Below are 25,425 nucleotides of genomic sequence, written 5' to 3'. Positions count from 1 at the left end.
ATTTTTTAAAAACATGGTTTTCACAAAAAACATTCCAATTTGTTTTAAAAAGCCTTGCACGGTATCAATGATAAATTTAGTGAATATCAAAAGTTTAAATAAAGTTATTCCAAAAAAATGCAAATAAAGTTATCTAATCCTCTGTAATAAAAAGGGAATATGCTAATTGACCATCACTCCATCACAAAGATGGTTGCACCCACTGAGGCCAAGTTCCCTTAAGGAGTCTTAATGAGCAATCAGCAGGAACCTGAGGCTACACCCTCCCCCTTGACAGGGGGACCTCAGGCTGCGCCCCCCCACCCGGCAGGGCTTGACAGGGGTCCTCAGGCCTCGCCCCGTGCCCTGACGCCAGGCTGGGGGACCTCAGGCTGTGACCCCCGCCCCAGCGCCAGGCCAGGGGACCCAAGGCCACACCCCCTGCCTGGTGGAGCTTGATGGGGGACCTCAAGGTGTGCTTCCTGTCCTGGTGCTGGGCTAGGGGACCTCAGGCTGATTTCCCCGTCCCAGTGCCAGGCTGGGGGACTTCAGGCCGTGCCCCCCACCCTGGCACCATGCTGGGGGACCTCAGGCCACACCCCCACCCCAGCACCGGGCCAGGGGACCTGATGTTGCGCCCCCCTGCCTGGCGGGGCTTGACAGGGGACCTCAGGCCATGCTCCCCACCCAGCAGGGCTTGACGGGGGACCTCAAGGTGCACCCCCAGTGCTGGGTCGGGGGAACTCAGGCCACACCCTCTGCCCAGCGGGGCTTGACGGGGGACCTGAGGCTGCGCTCCCCTGCCAGTGGGGCTTGACAAGGGTGGGACTGGCCGGGTCTGGATCTAGCCCAAAGGGGGGGGGGCGGCCGGGTCTGGGTCTCATGCGATTTTGGGATGCATGTGGGTGGGCGGGGACTTGACTCTGGGTCCCCCTTTTAATGTGCATGAATTTCGTGTACTGGGCCACTAGTATACGCATAAAAGGCTAAGCAACCGGCCAGTACCTATGATGCGCACTGACCACCAGGGGGCAGATGCTCAACATAGGAGCTGCCAGGCTCTGGTGACTTGGCAGCCGCGGTTCTCAGGCGACGTACCCGGGGAACCAGAGAGGAGGGAGTTCGATTCCTCGCGGGGCCACATGATTCCACCTTCGGCCGTGGGTTATGTTGTTGCAAACACCAATGATGAGAGAATTATTGATCGGCTGCCTCCTGCATGCCCCACACTGGGGATTCAGCCCACAACCTGGGCATGTGCTCTGACTGGGAATTGAACCGTGACCTCCTGGTTCATAGGTCGATACTCAAACACTGAGCCACGCTGGCCAGGCTGGGCTGTCTTTATTGACCCATCATCTGGTTTGGCAGTTTTGGACCATTACAAACAACACTCTTTAAAAAATATTTTTAAATTTGATTTTTAGATAGAGAGGAAGGGAGAGGGATATATATAGAGAAACATCAATGAGAGAGGAAGTTTTCGATTGGTTGCCTCCTGCATGGCCCCCCACTGAGGATTGAGCCCACAATCTATCAGTTTCTGGGTTGACGCTCACCGGCTGAGCCACACCAGCTGGGCCAAACAACACTCTCTTTGAAACACTACTGGCATTTAGGATTCTCTGTTGATGATCTTGGCTGCTGTAAAGTGATTCATCATAATCTCTGTGGTACCCATATAGTTGTAGGAAGTATCTTTACAAATGCAACCCAAGGTAGCCATATTATGAAGAATGAAGTGGAAACTAGTAGTAATGTCAATTTATTTGCTGTACTATGTCTAGTTAGCATTCGAGTTGATCTATAAACACTGTCAAAAGCTTCAGTTCTGCCAAAACCGGTTTGGCTCAGTGGATAGAGCGTCGGCCTGCGGACTGAAGGGTCCCGGGTTCGATTCTGGTCAGGGGCATGTACCTTGGTTGCGGGCACATCCCCAGTGGGAGGTGTGCAGGAGGCAGCTGATCGATGTTTCTCTCTCATCGATGTTTCTAACTCTCTATCCCTCTTCCTTCCTCTCTGCTAAAAAATCAATAAAATACATTTAAAAAAAAAAAGCTTCAGTTCTTAAAATCTACTTATTTCTAGGTATATATTTCAACATTTATGAATTTACAATATTGACAAGGGTTTGTAATATTATTTTCTTTATTTAAAAAATACTTTTTAAAATATATTTTATTGATATTTTACAGAGAGGAAGGGAGAGGGATAGAGAGCTAGAAACATCGATGAGAGAGAAACATCGATCAGCTGCCTCCTGCACACCTCCCACTGGGGATGTGCCCGCAACCAAGGTACATGCCCCTGACCGGAATCGAACCCGGGACCCTTCAGTCCGCAGGCCGACGCTCTATCCACTGAGCCAAACCGGTTTCGGCTAAAAAATATTTTTATTGATATAGAGGAAGGGAGAGGAAGAGAGAGAAACATCAATGATGACAGAGAATCATTGATTGGCTGCCTCCTGCATGATCCCTTCTGGGAATCGAACCCAGGACCTTTCAGTCCTCAGGCTGAGGCTCTATCTGCTGAGCCAAACTGGCCAGGGCGAGGGGTTTGTGATTTTAAAAAGTTCATATTGTCAATGAACACATGTTAAGCACATCCACATTGCATAGAATGTGGTAATTAACATGTAATCATGGTATGATCTCCTATTGTTATCTCTCCCCTTTATTGGAGAAACCTTAGTTTTAATTATTTTCTCCAAACATAAATTATCCATTTGCTTACAAAAAAAAAAAAAAAAAAAAAGAATCTTGTGCCCTAGCCGTTTGGCTCAATGTTGGATAGAACGTCAGCCCTTGGACTTAAGGGTCCTGGGTTTGATGGCTGGTCAAGGGCATGTTCCTCTGTCGCAGGCTTGATCCCCAGCCCTGGTTGGGGTGCGTGCAGGAGGCAACCAATTGATGTGTCTCTCTCACATCGATGTTTCTCTCTCTCTGTCTCTCCCCCTCCCACTCTCTCTAAAAATCAATGGAAAAATATCCTTGGGTGAGGATTAAAAAAAAAAAAAAGAATCTTGAGATGAGATAATCTTGGATTAACCAGGTGGGCTGCCAATCCAATGACAAGTGTCCTTATAGGAGAAAGACAGAAGGAGATTTGGCACAGACAGAAGAGGAGACACAGAAAGAGGAGCAGGCCCTGTGAGGATGGAGGAGAGGCTGGGGTGATGCAGCCACAGCCCCAGGAACCACCAGAGGCAGGAAGGCCCAGGAACAGACTCTCCCCTCGGGCCCTGGGAGGGAGCACGTCTCTGCCGACACCTTGCCTTCGGACTTCAGGCCTCCGGAGCTGTGAGGAAATAAATCCCAGTGGTGGTCAGCCGCCCAGTTTGTGGTCTTTTGTTTCGACAGCCCTAGGAAACCAACACGCGGCCTTTCGGTGGATAAATCCCAAATTCGTCTCCAGGTGTGTGCAACCACAGACTGGGCGCCTCCAGGTGGGCACCTCACACCTCGCAGGCTGTCTGGGTCCATTTGGGCTGCTATGACCACGTCTACAGACTGGGTGGCTTATCAACAACAGAAAGTTACTTCTCAGAGTTCTGGGGGCTGCAGGTCCAAGATCAGGGTGCTGGCATGGTCAGATTGCAGATGGCCCACTTCTGGCTGTGTCCCCACATGGGGGAAGGGATGAGCGAGCTCCCTGGAGTCCCTTTTATAAGAGCACGAATTCCAGTCATGAGGGCTCTACCCTCATGACCCAGTCTCCTTCCAGAGGCCTCACATCCTAATACCATCACAGTGGGGGTTAGGATTTCAACATATGAGTTTTTTTGGGGGGAGGGCCACACATATTCAGTCCTTAACATACACTCAGACCACACTCCTATTTCCCTGCTCCTAAACCTGCTTCTCTCTCTGTCCTCTAGTTTTGGGCAATGGCTGCTCCATTTTTCCAGGGGCTCAGGCCCCAAACCTTGGGATCACACTTGATTCTTGCCCTTCTCTCACTCCAGGCAGCCAAATCATTGGCCCATTCCTCTGCCTTCACCGCTGAAGTCTGTCAAGGCACCATCACCTCTCCCCAGTATGACTGCAGAGCCATCTCCTTGTCCTCATCTTCCTGAAGCACACTCTCAGGGTGCACCTGTCAAAAGTGAAGTCAGAGGAAGGTGGGGGTGTCGAGGGTGGGTGGGAAAGGATCAACCAAAGAACTTATATGCATATATGCATCACACATGGACACAGACAATAGCGTGGTGAAGGCCTGGGGTGGGGTGTGGATGTGGGTGGGCTAGAAGGGGCCAATGTGGGGTGGGGAAAGGGGACATATTTAATAATTTCAACAATAAAGACTTTAAAAAAAAGAGAAATCAGATCATGCCATTCCTCTGCTCAGATCCTCTTTTGGTCCCCCCCCACCCCCCCATTTCATGTGGAGTAAAAGCTGGACCCAGCCTGGAAGTGTCTGACAAGGGAGGTCTGGGTGCCGGGGTTCTTGTCCCAGCCTTACAAAGGGTTCAGCAATCTGGAGAAAGGAGCTGCGCATAGATTATTAAAGAGTCCGGAGACGAAAGATAATTTTGAAAGGCATTGGGGGTCAGATGAGCTTCAGCTAAAGGAACTGAAAGACTACCCCTTGTCTAAGGACTCTGTGCTATTTATTAACATAATTTGTCCTAAGGCAAGGTGGAGACATACACTTCAAAGGGTAAGGTTTCCAAGGGTAGGATACAGAAGCATTGTCAGTTTGGGGAATAGCCTACAGCTGTTCAGGTGTTTGGCCAACAGGAGGCAATAAAATGCCCTGAGCTGTCTGGCAGCAAGCAATCCTATTCAGGTTTGGGGGAAGTGCCGTTTAGCCATTCCAACAGGTAAACTACATATGTGGCTCAGCCCTTGTTGAGCCACCCAAGCTTCACCAACCTTTTGATGAAACTCTTGTAATTATTACATGCTGGAATTGGTTCCTGGCATCTGGGGTGTAGGGCCCCAGGCTCTGTATTTATCACAAGTTCCCAGGTGATGATGATGTTATTGGTCTGGGGAGCACCCTGGGAGGACTGCTGAGCTCTACTTTCACGTGCGGAAATGGGGGAGTGGCCACTCTATACTAAGTGGAAAAGGCAGCTTTGGAGAATAGACCAGTGGTGATGGAGATTTCCCTTCTCCAGGCCACGGCTTCCATTTGTGCCCTTCCTGACTCTGGAGCAGCACTCACATGTGGTCTTTGTGAAGGGCACTCCTGGAGCTGTGCAGTGTACAACCTGCACAGCTGTACCCGGCAGCCCCACCCCACCCTGCCCGGCCCTGGGCATCTCTCCTCCCCCTCCCTTTTTCTGTGCTTCAGCTGCTCACCCAGAGGTCAGAGCTGGGGGGAGACTCAGGGAGGCAATTTAAGGTCCCAGACCCCCTGGATGACCGCGGGAAGTGACAGCCTCTTTCAGGGATACTCAGTTTACTCATCAGTGATACCTCGTGCCATCTAGCCTGAGATCCATTTGACCTATTTATCTTGTTTATTGTCTCTTCTCTTCTCAAACGGCAGCTTGTTTGGAGCAGGGAATATTGTCTGTCTTGTTCATTGCTATATTCCCCGCACGTAGAATGGAGCTGGCCCACCATGGGTGCTTAGCCAATACTTGTCAAGTCCACAAATGAATAGATGGAAGGGATGGTTTGGAGGAGTCAATTAGATGGTTGGGTGCATAAAAAGCGCTCACTGCCTGGCACCTAGTCGGCGCCCAATATATACTCTCTAACCAGGCGGCCAACCAGAGGGCACTCCCTCCTGGGCCCAGTCATGTCACTGGAGGCTGAAGGGGGCCAAGCCAGGGATGACTCTGGGTGGGGGGCGGGATGGGGCCCATTCTGTCCTGAGGTCCTTGGACTTAGATGCTTCAGTCTGTCCTGTCCATGCTCAGAGTTGGGGACCTGGGGGAGATGATGTTAGGGTGAGGGTGGTATTAGGCAGCCTGTGTGAGGGTGAGGAGGGAGGGGCTAGGCCTTAGTTACCTGTGCCCACAACCTTCCTGTTTTTTCTCTACCAACCAGCTGACAAGGAGACCTTCCTGTGTCCCCCGCCCATGCCCCCCCAGGTGCCCTGGTTCACTGCCCACAGCTTCTCTGCACCTCCTTCCTCCCTCCCTTGCTCTCCTGGCCTGCCCCAGGCAGGGCTGCTCTGGCATTTTGTAAGCAGAACAGCCTCAGAGGCCCCAAGTGGACCGGGGGTGGAGAAGGAAACTTTGGGCAGCGTCTGTGCCTCGGCATGGTCTGCTGGCTGGGAGATCGGAACCTCTGGGTAGTTCAGTTCCGGGGGAGGAGGATAAACAAGGTTAGTGAGGCCTGGCCAGAAAACCCCGGGGAGTGTGTGTGGGGGGCCTCCTCCCTGCCCGGGGGGCAAACAGGACGCTTGCCTCTAAGCTGGTCCAGAGGCTCTGCCTGTGTGGAGGGTGGCTGGCTGGCTGGTGCTGAGGACGCGTCAGCCTGGAGAGACCTGGCCGGGCAGTGGCCTTAGTCAGTGCTTGGTGAGTAGGATGTCACTCATTCATTCAACAAACATTCGTTGGACACTGACTGTGTGCCAGGCCGTGGAGCTGAGCTTCCAATGGTGGGGAAGACAGGCAGTGGCAAGAGAAATAAGTGAGATATATGGAATGTCAGGTGGTGATAACTTTTAGGGAGAAACATAATGGTGGAACGCACGAGAAGGGCTGGCTTGGGAATTTACATAGGGTCATTTTAGAGAAAGTCTCACAGAGAAGGGGCCATTGGATTCAAGACTTCCTGTTTCTCAAACGCACCAGGAGATTGTTGTCCTCAAAGCCTTTGCACAGCCTAAAATGCTCTTCCTCCAGATATCCAAGGCCTTCCCCCACCTCCTTTGGTCTATTTCAATTGTCAGGCCTTTTCCTAATCACCTTCTTCTTCCTTTAAAATTGAGGTATAATTGAAATATAACATTATATTAGTTTCAGGTGTACAACATAATGATTCAATATTTGTATATCTTGCAAAATGATCACCACAATAAGTCTAGGTCACAACTGTCACCACACATAGTTACAATTTTTTTCTTGTGATGAGAACTTTTAAGATCTACTTACTCTCTGGCCTGGCCGGTGTGGCTCAGTGGTTGAGCATCAACTTATGAACCAGGAATTCCAGGTTCCATTCCGGGTACCATTCCCGGTCAGGGCACATGCTCTGGTTGCAGGTTCGATCCCCAGTGAGGGGCATGCAGGAGGCAGCCAATCAATGATTCTCTCTCGTCATTGATGCTTCTGTCTCTCTCCCTTCCTCTCTGAAATCAATAAAAACATATATTTAAAAAAAGGACACATGTGAAAGTCATGTTTCTATGAGTGTTCTTTGTTTATATAGTTCTGAACAGTGTTCAGAGATATAGACAATTCTGTGATTCATATAGAAAAGTCTAGCAGCACATGTGGAAAAGATATTTCTAGCTCTGGTCTGGTAGCTCAGTTAAGAGCATCGTTCTGATACACCAAAGTTGTGGGTTTGATTGCTGGTCAGGGCACATACAAAAATCAATGAATGCATGATTAAATGGAACAACAAATCAATCTCTCTCTCTCTCTCAAATCAATCAATAAAAATATATTTCTAAGAGTATTATCTAAAAAAAAACAACCAACAAAATAATTTATTCTCCTAGCATCTTTCCAATATACCTGATCACCTTCTTAAACATAAGCATTTAATGTCCCAACTTTCCCTCTTAGCACTGTTTTACCTGCACCCCACATGGTTTGATAGGGTACACTTTCGCTTTCATTCAGTTAAAAATACTTGTAATTTTTGACTTCCTCTTTGATGCGTGGATGTGACTTGATTTCTGAATATTTGCAGATTTTCCAGATATCAGTCTATGATTTATAGTTTAATTTGGTTCTGGTCTGAGAACATGCTGTGTATGATTTCCATTTTGTGATCTTCCTTTTTATTGCAAGGGATTTTTTTTTCCCACCAGTGGATCCCTAGAACCTAGCACAGTGCCTAACACATAGTAGGTGGTCAATACATATCTGTTGAATGGATGAATGAACGAGTGAAATCCTCATCCCTTTGGATGTATCAGGAGATAGTTGCTCAGAGATGTTGTTTTTGCCCTGAGGTCACACAACAAGAATGGGGCAGAGCCAGGGTCAGCCTGGGCCCATGGTCTTATGTTATACCCAGTGGATTGGACTGGATTCTACTGCCAGTTCCTCAGTGCCTACTGTGAGCCAGGCCCTGAGGGATGGCCTAGGGCCTAGGCCATGTGGCCATCACTCCCACACAGTGAGTCCATCCACTGCACTTACCTTGCTCCAGGGCCATTTCCCTCAAAAGACGCCCTTGATAGGCAGAGATGCTATTGATCCTCTTGGCTGGTGTACCCCACTCCTATCTCTGTCCTCTCTCTTCGATGACCCCCCCAAAACCACGCATATGCTCCCCCTGTGTGCTCCACGGGTGTTTGCTGGGTGAACAGCTCTTTCTTCCTTCCTTCTCAGACTTTCCCAACGGCAGAATGAGACCATCCTCATCATTCATTGTAACAGGGGACAGCCTGGCCCCAGGTTAGCTTTCTCTGGAAAGGGAGGCTAGTCTGCTGCCCCTACTTGCTCAGCTAGGCCTGGGGCCACCCACCTCCCTCTGTGTTGGGGACAGCTTTCCACTTGTCAAGACTGCTGATTGCCAACACTGAGACTGTGAGTTGAGATATAAATTCTGTTTTGTGGAAGCCACTCTTGTTCCGAATCTCTGTCACAGCACCTCAGCCTGCTACTCTAGTCTGAACGTGGGCTGGATGGGATTTCCTTGTTGTTGAAGCCAACCTGAGTTGTGTTTCCTTTTATTGGTAGTGGAAAGCCCCTACAAAGGGGAATTGGGGTATTGTTCTTCGGGGTATGTAATAGTTTCCTATGATTATTATACCAAATTATCACAAATTTAGTGATTCAAGACAACAGAACTTAATTCTTTTATAGCTCTGGAGGGCAGAAATTCAAATTATTTCATTTGGCTTGAACCAAGTTATCAGCAGGGCTACCTTCCCTCAGAGAGTCTCATGGAAGAGTTTATTTTCTTGCCTTCCTTGCTAGGGAGAACTGCCTTCCTGATCTCATGGCCTCTTCCTGTGTCTTCAAGGGTACCACTATGGCATCTAGCTTCAGAGAAAGGAGAGGGAGCCCTGACTGGTGTGGCTCAAGGGTTAGAGTGTCGGTTCACAAACCAGAGGGTTGGGGTGCGTGCAGGAGACAACTAATTGATGTGTCTCTCTCATGTCGATGTTTCTCTCTGTCTCTGTCTCTGTCTCTGTTTCTGTCCCCCCCCTCCCCAATTTTTTTCATTCTCTAAAAATTGATGGAAAGAATATCCTCAGGTGAGGATAAAAAAAAAGGGGAGAGGAAGATTGAGACACAGAGACACACAGAGAGAAGGCCATGTTTAGACAGAGGCAAAGATTGGAGTGATGCGGCCACAAGCCAAGGGATGCCAGGAGCCCCCAGAAGCTGAAAGAGTCAGGAAGGTTCCCCGCCCAGAGCCTTCAGAGAGAGCATGACCCTGCTGACACCTTTATTTTAGACTTCTCCCTCCTCTAGATAAATTATATACTAATAAAATATTTAAAAAATAAAAATAAATGAAAAAATCCATGATGAACAAAATAGCAAAAGTTTAAATCAAGACAAGCTATTGTTTGCTTTTCTTCCAGCTTTATTGAGGTTCAAAAATTGTATATATTTAAGATGCATAATCTGATGACCCAATGTACATATGCATTGTAAAATATTCACCACAACCAAGCCAACTAACATATTCATCACCTCACAGTTACCATTTTCCTTTTTTTTTGTAGGGAGAACACTCAAGATCTACCTTCTTAGCAAATTTCAAGTACACAATACAATATTGTCAACTAGTCACATTGCTTACACCACAGTTCCCCAGCACTTATTCATCGTGTATACCGGAAGCTTTGTAACCCTTGATAAACATCTCCCCATTTTCCTCTTCCTCTGGCCCCTGGCAACCACCTCTCTGCTCCTACTTTCTGCTTTTATTAGTTTGACTATCTTGAGGACAAAGGGGGAAGCAGGTAGACCAAGGTGGAGGTTATGACTGTAATTCAGGTGAAAGATGATGGTGGCTCAGACCAGGAGGTGAGAAGGGCTCAGATGCTGGATATATTGTGAAGGCAGAGCCAACCAGACTTACTAACATTTGACCAGAAGAGAGGAAGACTCATAGGGCTGAAGGCGACAGATGTCTTGGGGGCTAGAATCTTTGGCACCTGGGTTGAGCTGAGACTTTTGAGTGGAGCACCTTCCTGTGACCTCCATGTGGCTTAGGCTTTCTCACGACATGGCTCTGGGTGCACATGTTCTGACAGACCCAGGTGGAAGCTGCGTGGCAGATGTCACTTCCACAGCATTCTGTTGGTTATAAGAGACTAAGGCCAGTCCAGATTTAGTGGGAAGAGAATTAGACTCCATTCCTTAAGTAGCACCAAGGTCACATTTCATAAGACCATGCAGGACATAAGATATGCTTTTGAAAATTCTCTTTGCCATAGCCATGGAATGAGAGAGAAGAGAGGAGCCATAGATAATTCTAAGGCTGTTGGGCCCAAAGGCCAATGGCAGTCCTTTTGAGAAATACAGGTCAGCTGCCCTCTTGAGCAGGGTTCTCCAAATAGCTTCAGGCTGGTTATTTCAGTTTGATCACAGGAAACTTCCATGTCCTTGCTGTACCAAAAGAGGCAACCACTCCTACGGCAGCCCTTTTTTTCTGTCTATCTTTCACTTCATGCTGTTTTGGATGTGAGTCAAAACCTCATCTTTTGGCTTTCCCATGGGATAGGTAGACCTCTTTCTCTCTTCAACTTTTCCTTTTTAAATACCCACCAAGGTCAAACTAAGTGTGAAAACGTTATTTGCAAGTTCTGTAAATATGACTGTAGTAGCCAGCTTTAAAGATGGTCCTAATGATGCTTGCATCTTGGTATTCACACCCTTGTGCAGTCTCCTTCCACAATGACTCACAGGTGGTCCATTTGACAAATAGAGATAGTGGAGATCATAATTTGGGATTGTAGGTTTAGACCATAAATGGCACTGTGGTTTCTACCTTAGCCTCCACTATGTGGTGAGGACAACCAATCAGCCCTTTGTGGAGGCTCCCATGGTGAGGAACAGTGGACTTTCCAAAAAGTCATGTGAAGGCTCCATCTTGGAAGAGGCTTTTTTTTTTAGCCCCAGTTGAGCCTTCAGATGATTGCAGCCCTGGTCAACAAATTGACTGCAAACAAGTGAGAGATTCCAAGCCAGAACCACCCAGCTAAGCTGCTCTTGCATTCCTGAACCACAGGACATATGAGAAAAGTGCTATTGTTGTTTTAAGTCACTAAATGTTGGGGTAATTTTTAATGCAGTCATAGGACAATGATCCAGTGTCCTAGCACTTCACTTAGGAATGTGGGAGTACTTAGCATCTGTCACTTTAACATCTTGTTACAGATGTTACAACCTCCAGGAGACCTTCCCTGATACCTCTCTACATTAGCCCCCATCCTATCCCATTACCATGTTTTATTAAAATAATGTTTAGTCACAATGGGAAATAAGATAAAAACTATAGCATTTATTTTTATATTTCTTTACTGGTTGATTGTTCTCCTGTCTTGATGGAAAGTTCCATGGAGGAAGGAGCTTGTCAATCTTTTCCACCCAGGGCTTGGCACTCTGAAGGAACTCAAGTGAGAGGGCTGTTGTTTCTGTCAATTCTATGCATGAATTGATACTGGGGAGAAAGGTGTGTGTGGTCTGGGGTAGTTCCCCTCAAGATGGATTTGCATGTACTTCTCTTAAAAAAGGGAACTGAGAAACCTGAGAAGGAAGGACAGGGGGCAGAGCTTGAAGGCTCTGGATGCACCTTCTCAGTCTCTTGTGTTAGCTACAGCCATGCATATCCTGTATACTAACTCTGGGTGCCGGGACCTTCCAGGTACAGCCCTGATCAGACTTGGGTTGGAGGCCAGGGGTGGTCAGGACCCAGGTTACAGCCTCTCTATCCTGGGGCTGAAAACTTGGGCCTGAGGGACAGAGGTGGAAATGGGCTGGGTGCTCACTTACCTTTCCTCTGGAAGGGACCAGAGAGGATGATGATGATGATGATGATGATTATGAGAACATGGCACCATCCTACAAGGACCTTCCTCCCAAGCCAGGTAAGAGGACTTACCAGAGGCTAGGTGAAGAGATGTGTGGGCTGGAGGGGGAGCTAGGTATCCAGAGGACACTAGCTGGGCTTTGTAGACACATAGTCAGCTTCCTGTGTATTCGGCCCATGCCGGGCACTCTGATGGTGGGAGTACTCATGCCTCTGCACTGCCCTTGATGATATCTCAGGGCTGGTGGGGAAATCAGTTCTGGGAACAACCTCAGGTTAGCATATCTGAACAGGGATAAACCAGAGATTGGGGAAATTGGGAGAGAAATGGAGGGCTCAGCCTGCAATGGTAGGAAGATTGGGGGTCAGAAGAGAGGACGCTGGAGTAGGACTTACGGATGAGTAGGAGTTTGTAAGGAAGAGAAGCCCAGAAGAGAACTGGTGGATGCAAAGATCCCAAGATATGAAAGCCAGTGTTTGAGAAACTGAGAGTGGACTGTTGGCTCCCCAACCTCCTAGCATTCTGACACCTAGGGTCAGATTTGCCTTCAGACTTGGGTGGTCCACACCTGGCTTGGGAATCAATAAGAGTCTGATAAGTGGGTATAAAAGTGGAGGTTTTGGAAGTTTCCCTGAGGGCTGACTGTGTTGCCTTGGTGTCCTTGGACAGGGGTCATTCCATGTGGGATGAGGCTCCATATTCTCCACTTTTGTGTCCAGACTGGGGCCAACTTGAGAGGTCTCAGGGCTCTGTGGGGCTCGGGATGAGGTGGGAGGTAAACTGAACTCTGCTGTTTTGTTTTGTTTTTAATGTATTTGCCATTGATAGAATATTTTTTAAAAATATTTTTTTATTGATCTTTAGAGAGAACAGAAAGGAGAGGGAGAGAGAAACATCAATGTGAGAGGAAAATATCAATTGGCTGCCTCCTGTATGCCCCCTACCAGGGATCGAGCCCACAACCTGGGCACATGCCCTGACCAGGAATCAAACCAGCAAACTTTTGGTGCACAGGACAATGCCCAACCAACTGAGTCACACCAGCCAGGCTTGACTCTGCTATTTGACTGCTTATCTCCAACTCCAACCTGGTCCTAAGATGATTCTCAAACCCAGTCTACAGGGTCATCCCTTCCCCCATTTAGCCCCCTCCCCATCTCCAAGTACGGCTATATCTCCATCCCCATCTCCATTTCTAAATACAATGCCATCACCATGCTCCAACACAACTACAATCCAACCTCAAATTCTTCCCTTTTTCCAAACCCAAGTTCATCCCAGTTCAACTTCTTCCCCATCCTCCAACACAACTAAGACCCCATTCTCCATCTCAACCATTTCCTGAATCACAGCCCTACTCCAATGCCCATCAGTATCCCTGACCCATCTTCAACCCAATCCTCATCTCAATTCAAATCCTCATGCCAACCCTAACCTTAACTTCATTCCCACCCCTAAACTTAACTGTGTCTTTAACTTAGGGTGACCAACTGTCACAGTTTGCCCAGGGATGAAAGATTTTCTGGAATGTGGGACTTTCAGTTTTAAAACTTGGAAAATCCTGGGTAATCCAGGATGGTTGGTCATTGTATCTTAATCCTGTTCCTCTCTCCAACCCCAATTTTATTCTCAAGCCCAATCCCATCCATTACAATCTCAATCTTGTTTTCACCACTGCCTGTGATCTCATTTTCATCCACAGGTCAGCTCTAACTCTGAGCTTCTCTTTTTCAGGTTCAGTGGTTCCACCAAGGCCTCCAAAGGCAGGTGAGCTGGGGCTCGGGGTACAGGAGACCCAGTGCTGGCTTTACACTGCTCTGATCTTGAGCAACCTTTCCTTCCTCCTCAGGAATAAAAGCAGAAACTCACCCACTTTCCAGCAAGCCCCTGAAAACCACAGGTGCGAATCTAGGGCTACACCTTTGTGTTCACCTGGCTGACGATCTGCTCTACATGATTATTATCTTTCTGATCCCCTCCAGGCCTGGACCTCACCCCTGTCACCAGCACATCTCAACTGGGTGAGCCATGAGAAGGCCGTTCAAGAAGTCTGAGAGGGGACATGTGGAAGTCCTTCCTCCAGTCCCCCAATTCTGACCAGAAAGCAAATCAGAGGGGGTAAAGGCTTGTTAATCTTGGAAGACAGAGTCAGCAACTTCTTAATAAAACTTTCTTCCCCCTTTTCCCAGGAATTTCTCTCGAGCTTCCTCCATTCCAGCCATCCCAAGCCAGTAAGTCAGTTCTCCATATGTTCTCCTATTTTTCCTCTCACAGTGGCCAAAGTATTTGAGTCAGACCTATAGTTCTGGAGTGTGACTATAGGGCACAGAAATGTTTGCTCTCAGAAGATACTTCTCCCTGAGTCTGTACTAGATCCCCAGGGGCTCAGGGTGTCTGCTGGGTACTCTTTGGGGTCCACCTCCTGCTTGCATTTAAGGTACAGGAAACATTCTCTGCCCCAAATGCAAGTGTTCACAGGCTTCCCTGAATGGAGAGCAGCTTGGGAAGGTGCTGCTGGAGAGCAGAATACAATGCATCATAGGGGTTAAGGGCAGAGCGGGGTCCAAGTCATGCATGACCTCTCAGTCTACTCATATGCAAAATGGGAATGATATATCTATGTCATATGGGTGAGGATCCAGTAAGGTAATAAGGCTGCAAGAGGATGCTTGGCACACAGTAAGTGTTCCATAGATGCTCTGGGTTTCTTCAGGGTTTGCTTTCCCTAACACTCTCTTGCTGGCCCCATCTGGTGATACAGTCAGAACCACAGATCTCTGTCCCCTTGCTTTTGGAGAAAAGTTCAAGGATCCTTTCCTCACATTCTCAAGCACCAGTATTGGTCTCTCTGTCCTCATTCTCACCCCCAGCAACTCCAGTGCCCTGGGTCAGTCAGAAATCTGCGGGTCCTGGGTGCTACCAGGAGGAGAGATGGATGGTTTTCCTGTGTCTTCTGGTGGTGGTGTCACTGTTCCTGGGTTGCACTGGTCTGGCTGTAACCCTGATTAAGTGTGAGTAGGGTGAGGATGGGGCATGTGGAGAGATTGGGGATGGGGTACAGGAGGACTTGGGCTCAAGCTGGACTTCTTCTCATAGACCAGGTGGTGGTGGAAGAACTGAAGATGTTAACCTTTCAGCAGATGGCATGGCAAGCAAATGGTGAGTGCTTCCAATCATCCCTTCATGCCATGCATACTGAACATCAACATGATCCTCAAACCCAGCTCCACGACCAATCCCCAGCCCCATCTTTGCCAGGGACTTCCCCAGGTACCAGGGTTAGGGGTTGGGTGGGTAGGATGGTGAACTCATTAAACATAGTCCCTGTCCCTGTTCCTGTGGAGTGTGTGTGTGCGTGCGTGCGTGCGTGCGGGTGTGTGTCTAGACCTCAACTGCCCAATATGGTGGTCATGAGTCACTGTGGCTGCTGAGTACTTGAAATGTGCTCATTCTGAACTGAGATGTGCTGTAAGTCTAAAATGCACACTGATTTCAAAGCCTTGCTACAAAAAAGTGAAGTATCTTAATAATAATAACCCTTTAATATTGATCACACATTGAAATGATAATATTTTGGATAGATTGAGATAAATAAGTATAGCATTCAAAGTAATTTTATCTGTTTCTTTTGACTTTAAAAACATGGCTCCTAGAAAATTTAAAATTACCCATGTGGCTCACATTTTATTTCTGTTGTATAGTACAGGCATAAACAGCCATTTACCAAATTATCACCTACATGAGTATAAAATTTCAAACTTTGATGAATAGTCTAAAGGAAGAGGAAGTTGATTCTATGAAAAAGTCTAACAAGGAGTCTTGACCTTATCTTTGGGAGGATCATACAGGGCTTCCCTAAGGAATGGTATTGCCACTGTGTGAAGGAAGAGAGGGAATTAACCAGGTGAGGGGTTGAGAGTCTCAGGCATGTGCAAAGGGTCTGTGGTAGGAGGCAACACTGTTTAAATACAAGGGAGAAGGATGGTGTATTTGGAAGGTGAGAGTTGATAATAGCTTGGGTGAGGGTTGTAGCTGTGGGGATGGAGAGAACTGTGTGAAGTAGAAAGATTTTGGAGATAAAATTCACCAGATCTGGGGATGGATTGATTGGGAATGATAATGAGAGAGAGGGAAGGGTGTCAAGGATAACATGTGTCATATATCTCTATCCCTATCTCTATCTCTTTATCTTTCTACTAGAGGCCCGGTGCACAAAATTCGTGCATGGGGGAGGGGGGGGTGTCCCTCAGCCCAGCCTGCACTCTCTCCAATCTGGGACCCCTCGAGGGTTGTCCGACTGCCCGTTCAGGCCTGATATCACCAACAAGAATGTGGGTGCAGTGGGGAGCACAGCTTGTGTGCTCTCTGCCGTGTCTGCAGTTAGTGGTGGGTGAGTGGGTAGATGGGGGTTTGAGTCTCTAACCTTCCAGTCCCTCCCTGCTGACAGTGACTGGCATGGCGGGGCTTGCTGGCCTGAAGAAGGACATTGACCGAGTAAGAGCTGACACCAACCAGTCTCTGATGGAACTTCAGGGCTTATTAGGTGAGTGGGACTTGGGGAACTGTCCTGAGATGGGGGCATGGCAGAGCCATGGGAAGGATTGCACAAAATCATGGGAAGGATTCTCATTGCAGTCTATCCTGTTTCCAGGCTGTGCCAGGGTCACCTGCCCTGAGGGCTGGCTCCCTTTTGAGGGCAAGTGTTACTACTTCTCCCCAAACACCAAGCCATGGGATGAAGCCCGAAAGTTCTGCCAAGAGAATTACTCTCACTTGGTCATCATTAATAGCATTGATGAGCAGGTGAGCTACCCCTCCAAACCCCCAGGAATCAGCAGGGCCAGCCTGCTCCTCTCCCCGACTTACACATCCTTCCCTGGCCTGGATGGGAAGAAATTGGAATTGCTTTTGAGCCACTGAAACTTTTATTTATGTATTAAAAAAATCTTTATTGTTGAAAGTATCACCTATGTCCCCACTTTTGAAACTTATAATGGCAAGCTTTTACTAACCTGATATCAGGCAGAGGTTAAGAGGGTATGCTCTGCCTGAGTTCAGATCCTAATTGTGTTTACTTATTCTCGAAAGTCTCAGTTTCCTAGTCTTAGGCAACAACACGTCCTATTCTCCAGACTGTATCCCAAACAAAATTGATGCCAAAAGAAAAACCCATGGTGAAGGTCAACATTTTATTTTATTTTTAATAAAATTTTAAAATTGATTTTTAGAGAAAGAGGAAGAGAGAGGGAGAGAGAGAAACACTGATCGCTGCCTCCTGCACGGTCCCTCTTGGGAATCAAGCCCACAATCTGGGCTTGTGCCCTGACCAGCAATCAAACAAGTGACCTCTCGGTGCTTGGGACAATGCTCAACCAACTGAGCCAGACTGGCCAGGGCGGCACTGTTCTATTTTGATAGGCCAAGCAACACTTTTGTCTTTCTGGTTTCCTGACACCTCTCTGGGGCTTTACCTAGGGACAAGGGTCCAGGTGCCCTCCACTTTTTAGAGTCTCCAAACCCAAGTTTTGGCCATCACTGCAGACTCACTGGGGATGAATGTAGAGCCCCTCTCTCTGGCACCCATCGTATCTATATATTTACAACTATTTTCCCTTTGTATTATCTCCTCTCCAACTTTTAGGGAACCTTAGTACTGTAATAAGATTGGGTGAGTGAGTATGGTTTGCCTATAGTAAAACACACAGATCCTAAATGTACTTCCTGTTTTGACATATGCATACACCCGTGTACCTGTCCACCCAGTCAGGACTTAGAACATTTTCACCGCCTCAGTGAGTTCCCTCATGGTCCTTTTCCACTCATCTCCCCACCCCCACCAGGCAACTACTGATCTGGTGATCTGGTTTCTCTCACTGTAGATCAGTTTGCCATGAGAGGAGGTGTTTTTTTAAATCATCACCTGAGGATATTTTTCCATTGATTTTTAGAGAGAGTGGAAGGGACGGGGGGTGGGGGAGGAGGAGGAGAGAAGAGAGAGAGAGAGAGAGAGAGAGAGAGAGAGAGAGAGAGAGAGAGAGAGAAACATCTATGTGAACAATGATTGGTTGCCTCAAGCATGTACCTCAATTGAGCCTGCAACCAAGGTACATGCCCTAGACCAGAAATGAACCCAGGACCCTTCAGTCTGTGGGCCAACGCTCTACCCACAGAGCCAAACTGGCTAGGGTGAGAGGAGTTGTTTTTGATCATGATATTTTCTTCCTAATCTTTTGTCTTTGGCCCAAGTCCTTTCTTTTCTCCCAAAGGCTTGGGCTTTTGAAATACAAGAAGGCAGGAAGCCCCATTCCTCGCCTTTCTTTCCCCCTCACGTTCTTTTTCTGAAGCAATGAATTCCTTTTCTGCCTGAACGCAGATCAGGACTGCAGGGTGGGGTGAAAGTACCAGGGAAGCCAAGACATCGGTTATTATTAAAGTGTCCCTTATCTATAATAATAAAAGCATAATATGCTAATTAGACGTCCTTCTGGACCACCTTCTGGACGAAAGCCTGGGCTGCGAGGGAAGCCCGGGTCCCAGGTGCCTGCTGGTGGCTAGAGGGAAGTCCGGGTCCTGGGTGACAGAGGGAAGCTGGTGCCGGCAGCCAGGGGAAGGAAGGCCTATTCTTGCATGAATTTTGTGCATCGAGCCTCTAGTATGTTATAATACTAAATGCAAAGATGTCACAGTACTGACTGTGTGTCAGACACGGTTTTGAGCACTTTATGCTATTATCTCATTTAATTCCCACAATCCTCGGAGGCAGTAGCTACTATTATTCCATTTTAAAGATGAGGAAACAGACTCAGAGCAGTTCACTGGTCGTGTGAGAAAGTAGCATAATTATTCCCACCCCGCATGCTCAAGTAGGAGGAAGGTGTTGATCTTGCTCTGGATGCCACAGGGTGTGGGAGGGACTTTGGGGGTGGCATTTAAAAGCCCTAAAGGAGGGAGGGAAGACCCTTATCCTGAGGGTTGTGTAGAAGAATTGATGGCTGAATGGAGTTTGTACTCACAGAACTTTGTGGTCAAGGCTCACCGCTCTCCACGGGTGCACTGGCTGGGGCTGAGCGACAGGGAACATGAAGGGCACTGGAAGTGGCTGGATGGGTCTCCTGTCACTTTGAGGCAAGTATCTAGAGTTCTTGGGCTCTCTGCTCATTGTGGGCCCTTGTGCAGTCCAAGCCAGGAGATTCTCTAGAATCCCAGGCTGGACTAGACAGGGGAGGCACAGGGTGCTTTTATTGTGATAGGGGTTCTGGTCCTTGTACCTCTTTAATCTTCCTCCATTGCAATAATATGCACCTTTTAACACAACTGCTCAAATATATCCAGTCCCCAGGCTGATGGTTGGGGGGTGGCGGGGTGGGGGGAAAGAAAGATGGAGTGGCTATAGGACAAGAGGAAGAGGATTAGCAGGATCTCATTCTTTTTACACTCTACAGATACTAACCCATTTATTTAATCTTTGTAAGGAAAGTCGTATTATCATCTTCATTTTAGAGATGGGGAAACTGAGGCACAGAAAGGTTAAGCAACCTGCCCAAGGTTAGACAGCGGGCAGGTGGCAGTGCCAACCAACCTGGCTCCAAAGCCTATACTCTTAGCCACTAGACTTTACTTTCTAAAGGAGTGTATGTATTTGTATTTTAAATAAATATTAACAAATTGTTCCCCATACCTATTATACCAATTTATTCTCTCAGAAGTTTGACTATAGTTTTTTTGACCCACATGTTCATCAAACTTTTGAAATTTTGTTGGTTTTATTACAGATGAAATATGGAATCCCAATGTAGTATTAGTTTGCATTTCTCTTATAATGACACAACACATATATTTAATAGCCATATGTATTAACATTTCTGTGAATGATCTATTTATATCTTTTGTGTGTTTTTTAATGTTGGAATTTTGGTCATTTTCCTATTGATTTCTAGGAGCTCTTTATATATTACATACATTAGTGTTTTGTCTGGGGATTTCATTTTTTAAAATAAGTTTTTATTGATTTTTAGAGAGAGAGGAAGGGAGAGGGAGATAGAAACATCAATCGGCTGCCTCCTGCATGCCCCCTACTGGGGACTGAGCCTGAAACGTGGGCTTGTACCCTGACCTCTTGGTGCATGGGTCGACGCTCAATCACTGAGCTACGCCGGCTGGGTTGGGGGTCTCACTTTTTATTAAAGATTCTTGGAAGGAGGCATAGCTCTCTAAACAGAGATGGCATGGCATGACATGGCAATGCGGGTGCCCCGCTCAGATGCCTGTATGCCATCGGGGGGCATTGGTAGCTACAGGGTCACAGTTATGCTTTTTCCAGATAGTTGTCCTCAGCTGAATGGAAGCCTGCTCACCTATTCCGACTGGGGTCAGTCCACAGCCAATGACTGGCTAAGAGAAGGCTGGACACCTTGTCTCAACTTGGGATAACTCAGTGTTGCTATTCACTCTCCAGAGCTCCCTGTGGGATAAGGCGAGGCTAGATTCAGCTGAACTTACATCCTTGCTCATTTCTACCACCTACCCCATCCTGCTTCTCTCACTCCCTCTCTCCTGGGTGTCCTTTAATAAGTCATGTGCACCTGAATCACCAAATAAAGATCTGCTGTGACCTAAGACATTACAATGCCTGGAAGGTTGGGAGAATTAGAGTGGAAAGGCAGTGTTCTTTGGAAAAGGAGGCAGATACTGACCAGATGCAGGGAACAGATTCAAGAGGGAGGAGATTGGCCTGGTGAACAGGGAGGTGGGGCTGAGCTAGGACAGGCAAGTTGGGATGAAGGGAATGATGCAGTATCTTCAGGTAATTCTGAGAGGCTGAAGAAGTGATTCAGGTAGAATAAAGAGCCTTGTACCATGAAGGCCTTTCTCCCCAATAGATTTTTAAAAACCAATAGATTTAATGATTTTTTATTTTAAAGCCCTGACTGGTTTGGCTCAGTGGATAGAGCATTGGCCTGCGGACTGAAGGGTCCCAGGTTTGATTCCTGTCAAGGGCATGTACCTTGGTTGCGGGCACATCCCAGTAGGGGGTGTGCAGGAGGCAGCTGATCAATGTTTCTCTCTCAACGATGTTTCTAACTCTCTATTCCTCTCCCTTCCTCTCTGTAAAAAAATCAATAAAATATATATAAAAAATGCTCACCGAGGATATTTTTTTCCATTTTTTTTCTAGAGAGAGAGTGGAAAGGAGGGAGGAGGGGGAGAGAGAGAGAAACATTGAAGTGAGAGAGACACATCAATTGATTGTCTCCCACACGTGCCCCTATTGGGGCTGGGGAAGCTTCAACAGAGGTATGTGCCCTTGCCTGTGAATTGAACCTAGGACCTTTGGTCTGAGGGCTGACACTCTAACCATTGAGAAAAACTGGCCAGGGCTTAATTATTTTTGAATTTACAGAAAAATTGGGCTGAAGGTACAGAAATTTGCCATATATATATATATATATATATATATATATATATACTCTCCCACACCCAGCTTCTACTATTATTAACATCTTGCATTAGTGTAGTACATTTGTTGAAATTGATGAATCAATATGGACACATTATTATTAACTAAAATCCATACTTTACATTTGGGTTCACTTCAAGTGTTGTATGGGTTTTGACAAATGCATAATCTCAATATCATGTAGACTGGTAGTGCCACTGTCCTGAAAAATACCCTGTGCTCCACCTATTCAGCCCTCCCACACCCACTTTTTCTTCTCTCCAGCTTCTGGGAACCAGAGGAACCTAACAACGTGAATGATGAGGACTGTGTCAGCATGAACAAACATGGCAGCTGGAATGACCTCTCTTGCAACAAAGCTACGTATTGGATTTGTGAGCGGAAATGCTCCTGTTGAGCCCCAGGGATGAGACTGGGTGGGGGTCCATATCCGAGCGCCCCTTGATTCTTGGAGATGAGAAGTTCCTGCCCTTCCTGCCTCTCTAGGAACTGTTTTGGGTGCGTCCAAGGCGAACCAGCAGCTTGGATGTAGCAAGTTCCCTGAGGTGTAAGTCAGGCAATTTCTAGGGTGAGGACTCGGGGGCTTGATCAATTGGATAGAGTCTGAGTGTGTTCAGGCTACTATAACAGAATACCACAGACTGGATGGCTTCTAAACAACAGAAATTTATTTTTCAAAATTCTGGAAGCTTGGAAGCCCAAGATCAAGGTGCAGGGAGAGTCAGTGTTTGGTGTAGGAAGGCCTGTTTCCTGGTTCATAGATGCCACCTTCTTGCTGTAAAATGGACAAGGGAATTCTCTGGAGTTTCTTTTATAAGAGCATTAATCACATTCAGGAGGACTCTACCCTCATGACTTAATCACCTCCCAAAGGCTCAACTCTGAATGCCATCAAATTGGGGATTGGGTTTCAACATATGATTTTTTTGGGATCACACACATTCAGTTCACAGCTGATGATGAGCTGGAGTGATGGTCTCCCAGTTTTGGGATCTGGAGGAAACTCACCAAGTCCTTGATCACGGAACTTAGGAAGTGATGCTTGCCCTTGGGGCTCTGACTGACATTGATTGACTAGAGATGAAAATACCTTCGGTCCTCTGTACCATGATGCACTGGGGCTGGACTCCCTTACTGCCTACCAGATGTGGATAAGCTACTGGCAAGAAGATGGGGCAAGATTCTTCTTGACAAGCAATTTTCTCAATGTCCCAGGTGAGGTTTGACCAAGCTAGGTGGTGGATTCAGACCTCTGCTAAGATTTGGCCCATGGAACTGCTGACTAGTTGAAAGGCAAGACTCTCCACTCAGTGTGGCCAAGCCAGGCCATGACTTGGTCAGATCCTCAGGACAGCAATGAAGATACCTACCCACATGTGCCTTTGAACTATTCATAGTTTGTAAAGGTCTTTGATGAAATATTTCACTTTACTGCCAAGTGGACATTCTGGGGCTATTAGCTCTTGCAATGTTAGAGCTTCTAAAAATGCCAGTTCATTGTGTGGTCCTTGTCTATTGTGTTAATTTTCTGGGGCTGCCACAATAAAGTACCACAGGTTTAAACAACAAAAATATATCGTTTCATAGTTCTGGATAATGGAAGTGCAAAATCAAGGTGTTGGCATGGTTGGTTTTTGGTAAGACTTGTTTCCTTGGCTGTCTTCTCTCTGTGTGTTCACATAGTCTTCCCTCTGTGTATGTCTATGTCCTAATCTTTTTAAATAAGAATTCCAGTCATATCGGATTAGGGCCCACCCTAATGACTTTATTTTCCCTTAATCACCTCTTTAAAGACCATATCTCCAAACACAGTAATATTCTGAGGTACTGGGGGTTAGCACTTCAACATACGAACATTTTTGGGGGTGCAGAATTAAGCCTTTAACACTAAATGCCAGAGGTACTCCCCCAGTCATTGTGACAATCAAAAACATCCCCTAGAAAGCTGGTACTATCCCCAACTGAGCACAACTCAACATGGCAATTCATTTGGACAATCCCTGAATTGTATCCAGGGGTGAGTAGATATTCTCCAAGTCAATTAATTTATTGATTAACAAATGCCCATGACTAATAGAATTGTTCCTATTTTGACTGAGATCAGGTGATTTCAGAAAGGAGGCTCTGAGCAGGGTGGGTGGGCAGTGGGGGAGGTTGGCATTCACTTCATTTTCTGTTCCTTTTATACTTGTTTCCCTTCCCCACTTTTACACCTGTCCCCACCTCACCAGTACTGAAACCAGCCTCCATATAGCCCATAGATTGTAGAGTGGAACATCCTGTTCCAAGCCCTTCACCGAGGGGACCATTGGTTCAATCAACTGTTCATCTGGGGTCAAAGGAAATACTTGCATCTCAGAAGAGGAAACTTCAGTTTCCCCCAATATGTGGGTTGAGAAAAGGAGAAGCAGGGCTCTGTGGTCATGTCTCCAAGTCATGCTAGGGGGTTCAAGATGGAGTTGGCCCAAACCTATTTCACTTCCCCATCTCTCATGATTGTCTAATTTCAGATACAGAGATGAATCTGAAAGAAGTTCCCTTTACTACATGGGTTATCAAGCATGTATTGTTTGCTAGATAGATGCAGAGCTTTTATTTAATCTTTATGATGACTCTGTGAGGTTGCAATAATGACCAACCCCATTTTATAGCTAGAAATACTGAGCACAGAGGGGTGTTATGGCTTGTCCATTGATGTTTAGTGGGTAAGTGGCAGAACTGATATTTGGACTCAGTCTGTGCCTCCAGTGGTTGATCTCTTTCCGTAGCACCTCTGCTGCTTTCTGAGGGACTGTCTGTAAACTTGAGTTATTTCTAAGGACCCTGACCTTGTAGCTCTTGTTTCAGCTGGCAATTATGGGAAAGGAACAGCATGGTTTGGAGGAACAGACATCCTGGGCTAAGATAAGAGACCAAGAGTTGACTTCTAGGTCTGATGACAATAATCTGGGGCTCTCCTGGCGCTATTATCATAATGCAGGTGATAGATGATGGGGACCAAAGAGCTAATTTTGAAGGTAGGAAGGATTCTGGTTCTATCTTGAAGCCACAGCTAATTTGTTTGAAGGATTGAATATGGGGTGTGAGAGAAAGAGAAAAGGATGACCTTCAGATTTTCAGCTTATGCAATAGAAAAGATGGAGTTATCATTACTTAGAGATGGAGAAGGAAAAAAAGCTTATGAACACAACACATTGAAATTTAGATGATTCATGAACTCTTGCTGAAATTCTTAGAGCTTCTCTTTGGTCAAGAAAGAAATCTTGCCCGATGGGTGTGGCTCAGTGGTTGAGCATCGGCCCATGAACCAGGAAGTCACGGTTTGATTCTCGGTCAGGGCATAGGCCAGGATTGCAGGCTTGATCCCCAGTAGGGGGTGTGCAGGAGGCAGCTGATCAATGATTCTCTCTTATCATTGATGTTTCTATCCCTCTCTCTTCCCCTCTGAAGTTAATAAAATACATTTTTAAAAAGAAAAAAAAAAGAACGAAATCTTGTGTGGAGCAGATGCTGTCATACCCCGCTTATAGTCTTGATTCTCACGCTTTCAGTGACTTCTAATGGCCAGCAGTTGCCACCAGAGTCTACCTGGTTTGGCACATGGCAGGTGAGAAGTGCCAGGTGGAAAATACTTACCAGAACAGACCCTACCAAAGCATGGACTTAGTGGGCATATACACCAGCTCCCTCACCCCTCAGGTGAGATGTCTCTGAGATAAGCATCCCACGGACTGCCCAGTGGTCCCTGCTGGTATTAAGCTCCCATTTCCTACAGCAATAGCTCGCTCAATAACACATCCTTGGATGCATCTTGTACTGGCTGCCTTTTCCTTACTGACTCACTTCTTTACACCCCT

The 25,425-nt window shown here is 46.8% G+C and overlaps 1 protein-coding gene across 1 annotated transcript; it reads left to right on the top strand.

The window, feature by feature from the left end:
* Window positions 1–11,841: 11,841 nt before the first annotated feature.
* Window positions 11,842–23,128, top strand: CLEC17A (C-type lectin domain containing 17A). Its single transcript, XM_080672696.1, has 12 exons — window positions 11,842–11,945; window positions 12,088–12,168; window positions 13,846–13,878; window positions 13,961–14,011; window positions 14,094–14,132; window positions 14,301–14,342; window positions 14,982–15,122; window positions 15,208–15,270; window positions 16,559–16,654; window positions 16,763–16,914; window positions 19,127–19,236; window positions 21,833–23,128. The coding sequence occupies exons 1-12, from the start codon at window positions 11,903–11,905 to the stop codon at window positions 21,963–21,965; spliced, it is 984 nt and encodes a 327-aa protein (XP_080528822.1). The 5' UTR covers window positions 11,842–11,902; the 3' UTR covers window positions 21,966–23,128.
* Window positions 23,129–25,425: the final 2,297 nt, after the last annotated feature.

The sequence above is a fragment of the Plecotus auritus genome, assembly GCF_963455305.1.
Source record: "Plecotus auritus genome assembly, chromosome: 6".
NCBI classification, from domain to species: domain Eukaryota; kingdom Metazoa; phylum Chordata; class Mammalia; order Chiroptera; family Vespertilionidae; genus Plecotus; species Plecotus auritus.
Note: the sequence above shows the minus strand (reverse complement) of the source record. Positions and strands in the feature narration are given on the sequence as shown.

What these genes read in the sequence shown, in the direction of transcription:
- CLEC17A (XM_080672696.1), top strand. Translation starts at nt 11,903, where the DNA reads ATGCATATCCTGTATACTAACTCTGGGTGCCGGGACCTTCCAG. An exon ending in CACCAGCACATCTCAACTGG is followed by an intron (nt 14,133 to 14,300) that starts GTGAGCCATGAG and finishes CCCTTTTCCCAG; the next exon opens with GAATTTCTCTCGAGCTTCCT. An exon ending in GATGGCATGGCAAGCAAATG is followed by an intron (nt 15,271 to 16,558) that starts GTGAGTGCTTCC and finishes CCCTGCTGACAG; the next exon opens with TGACTGGCATGGCGGGGCTT.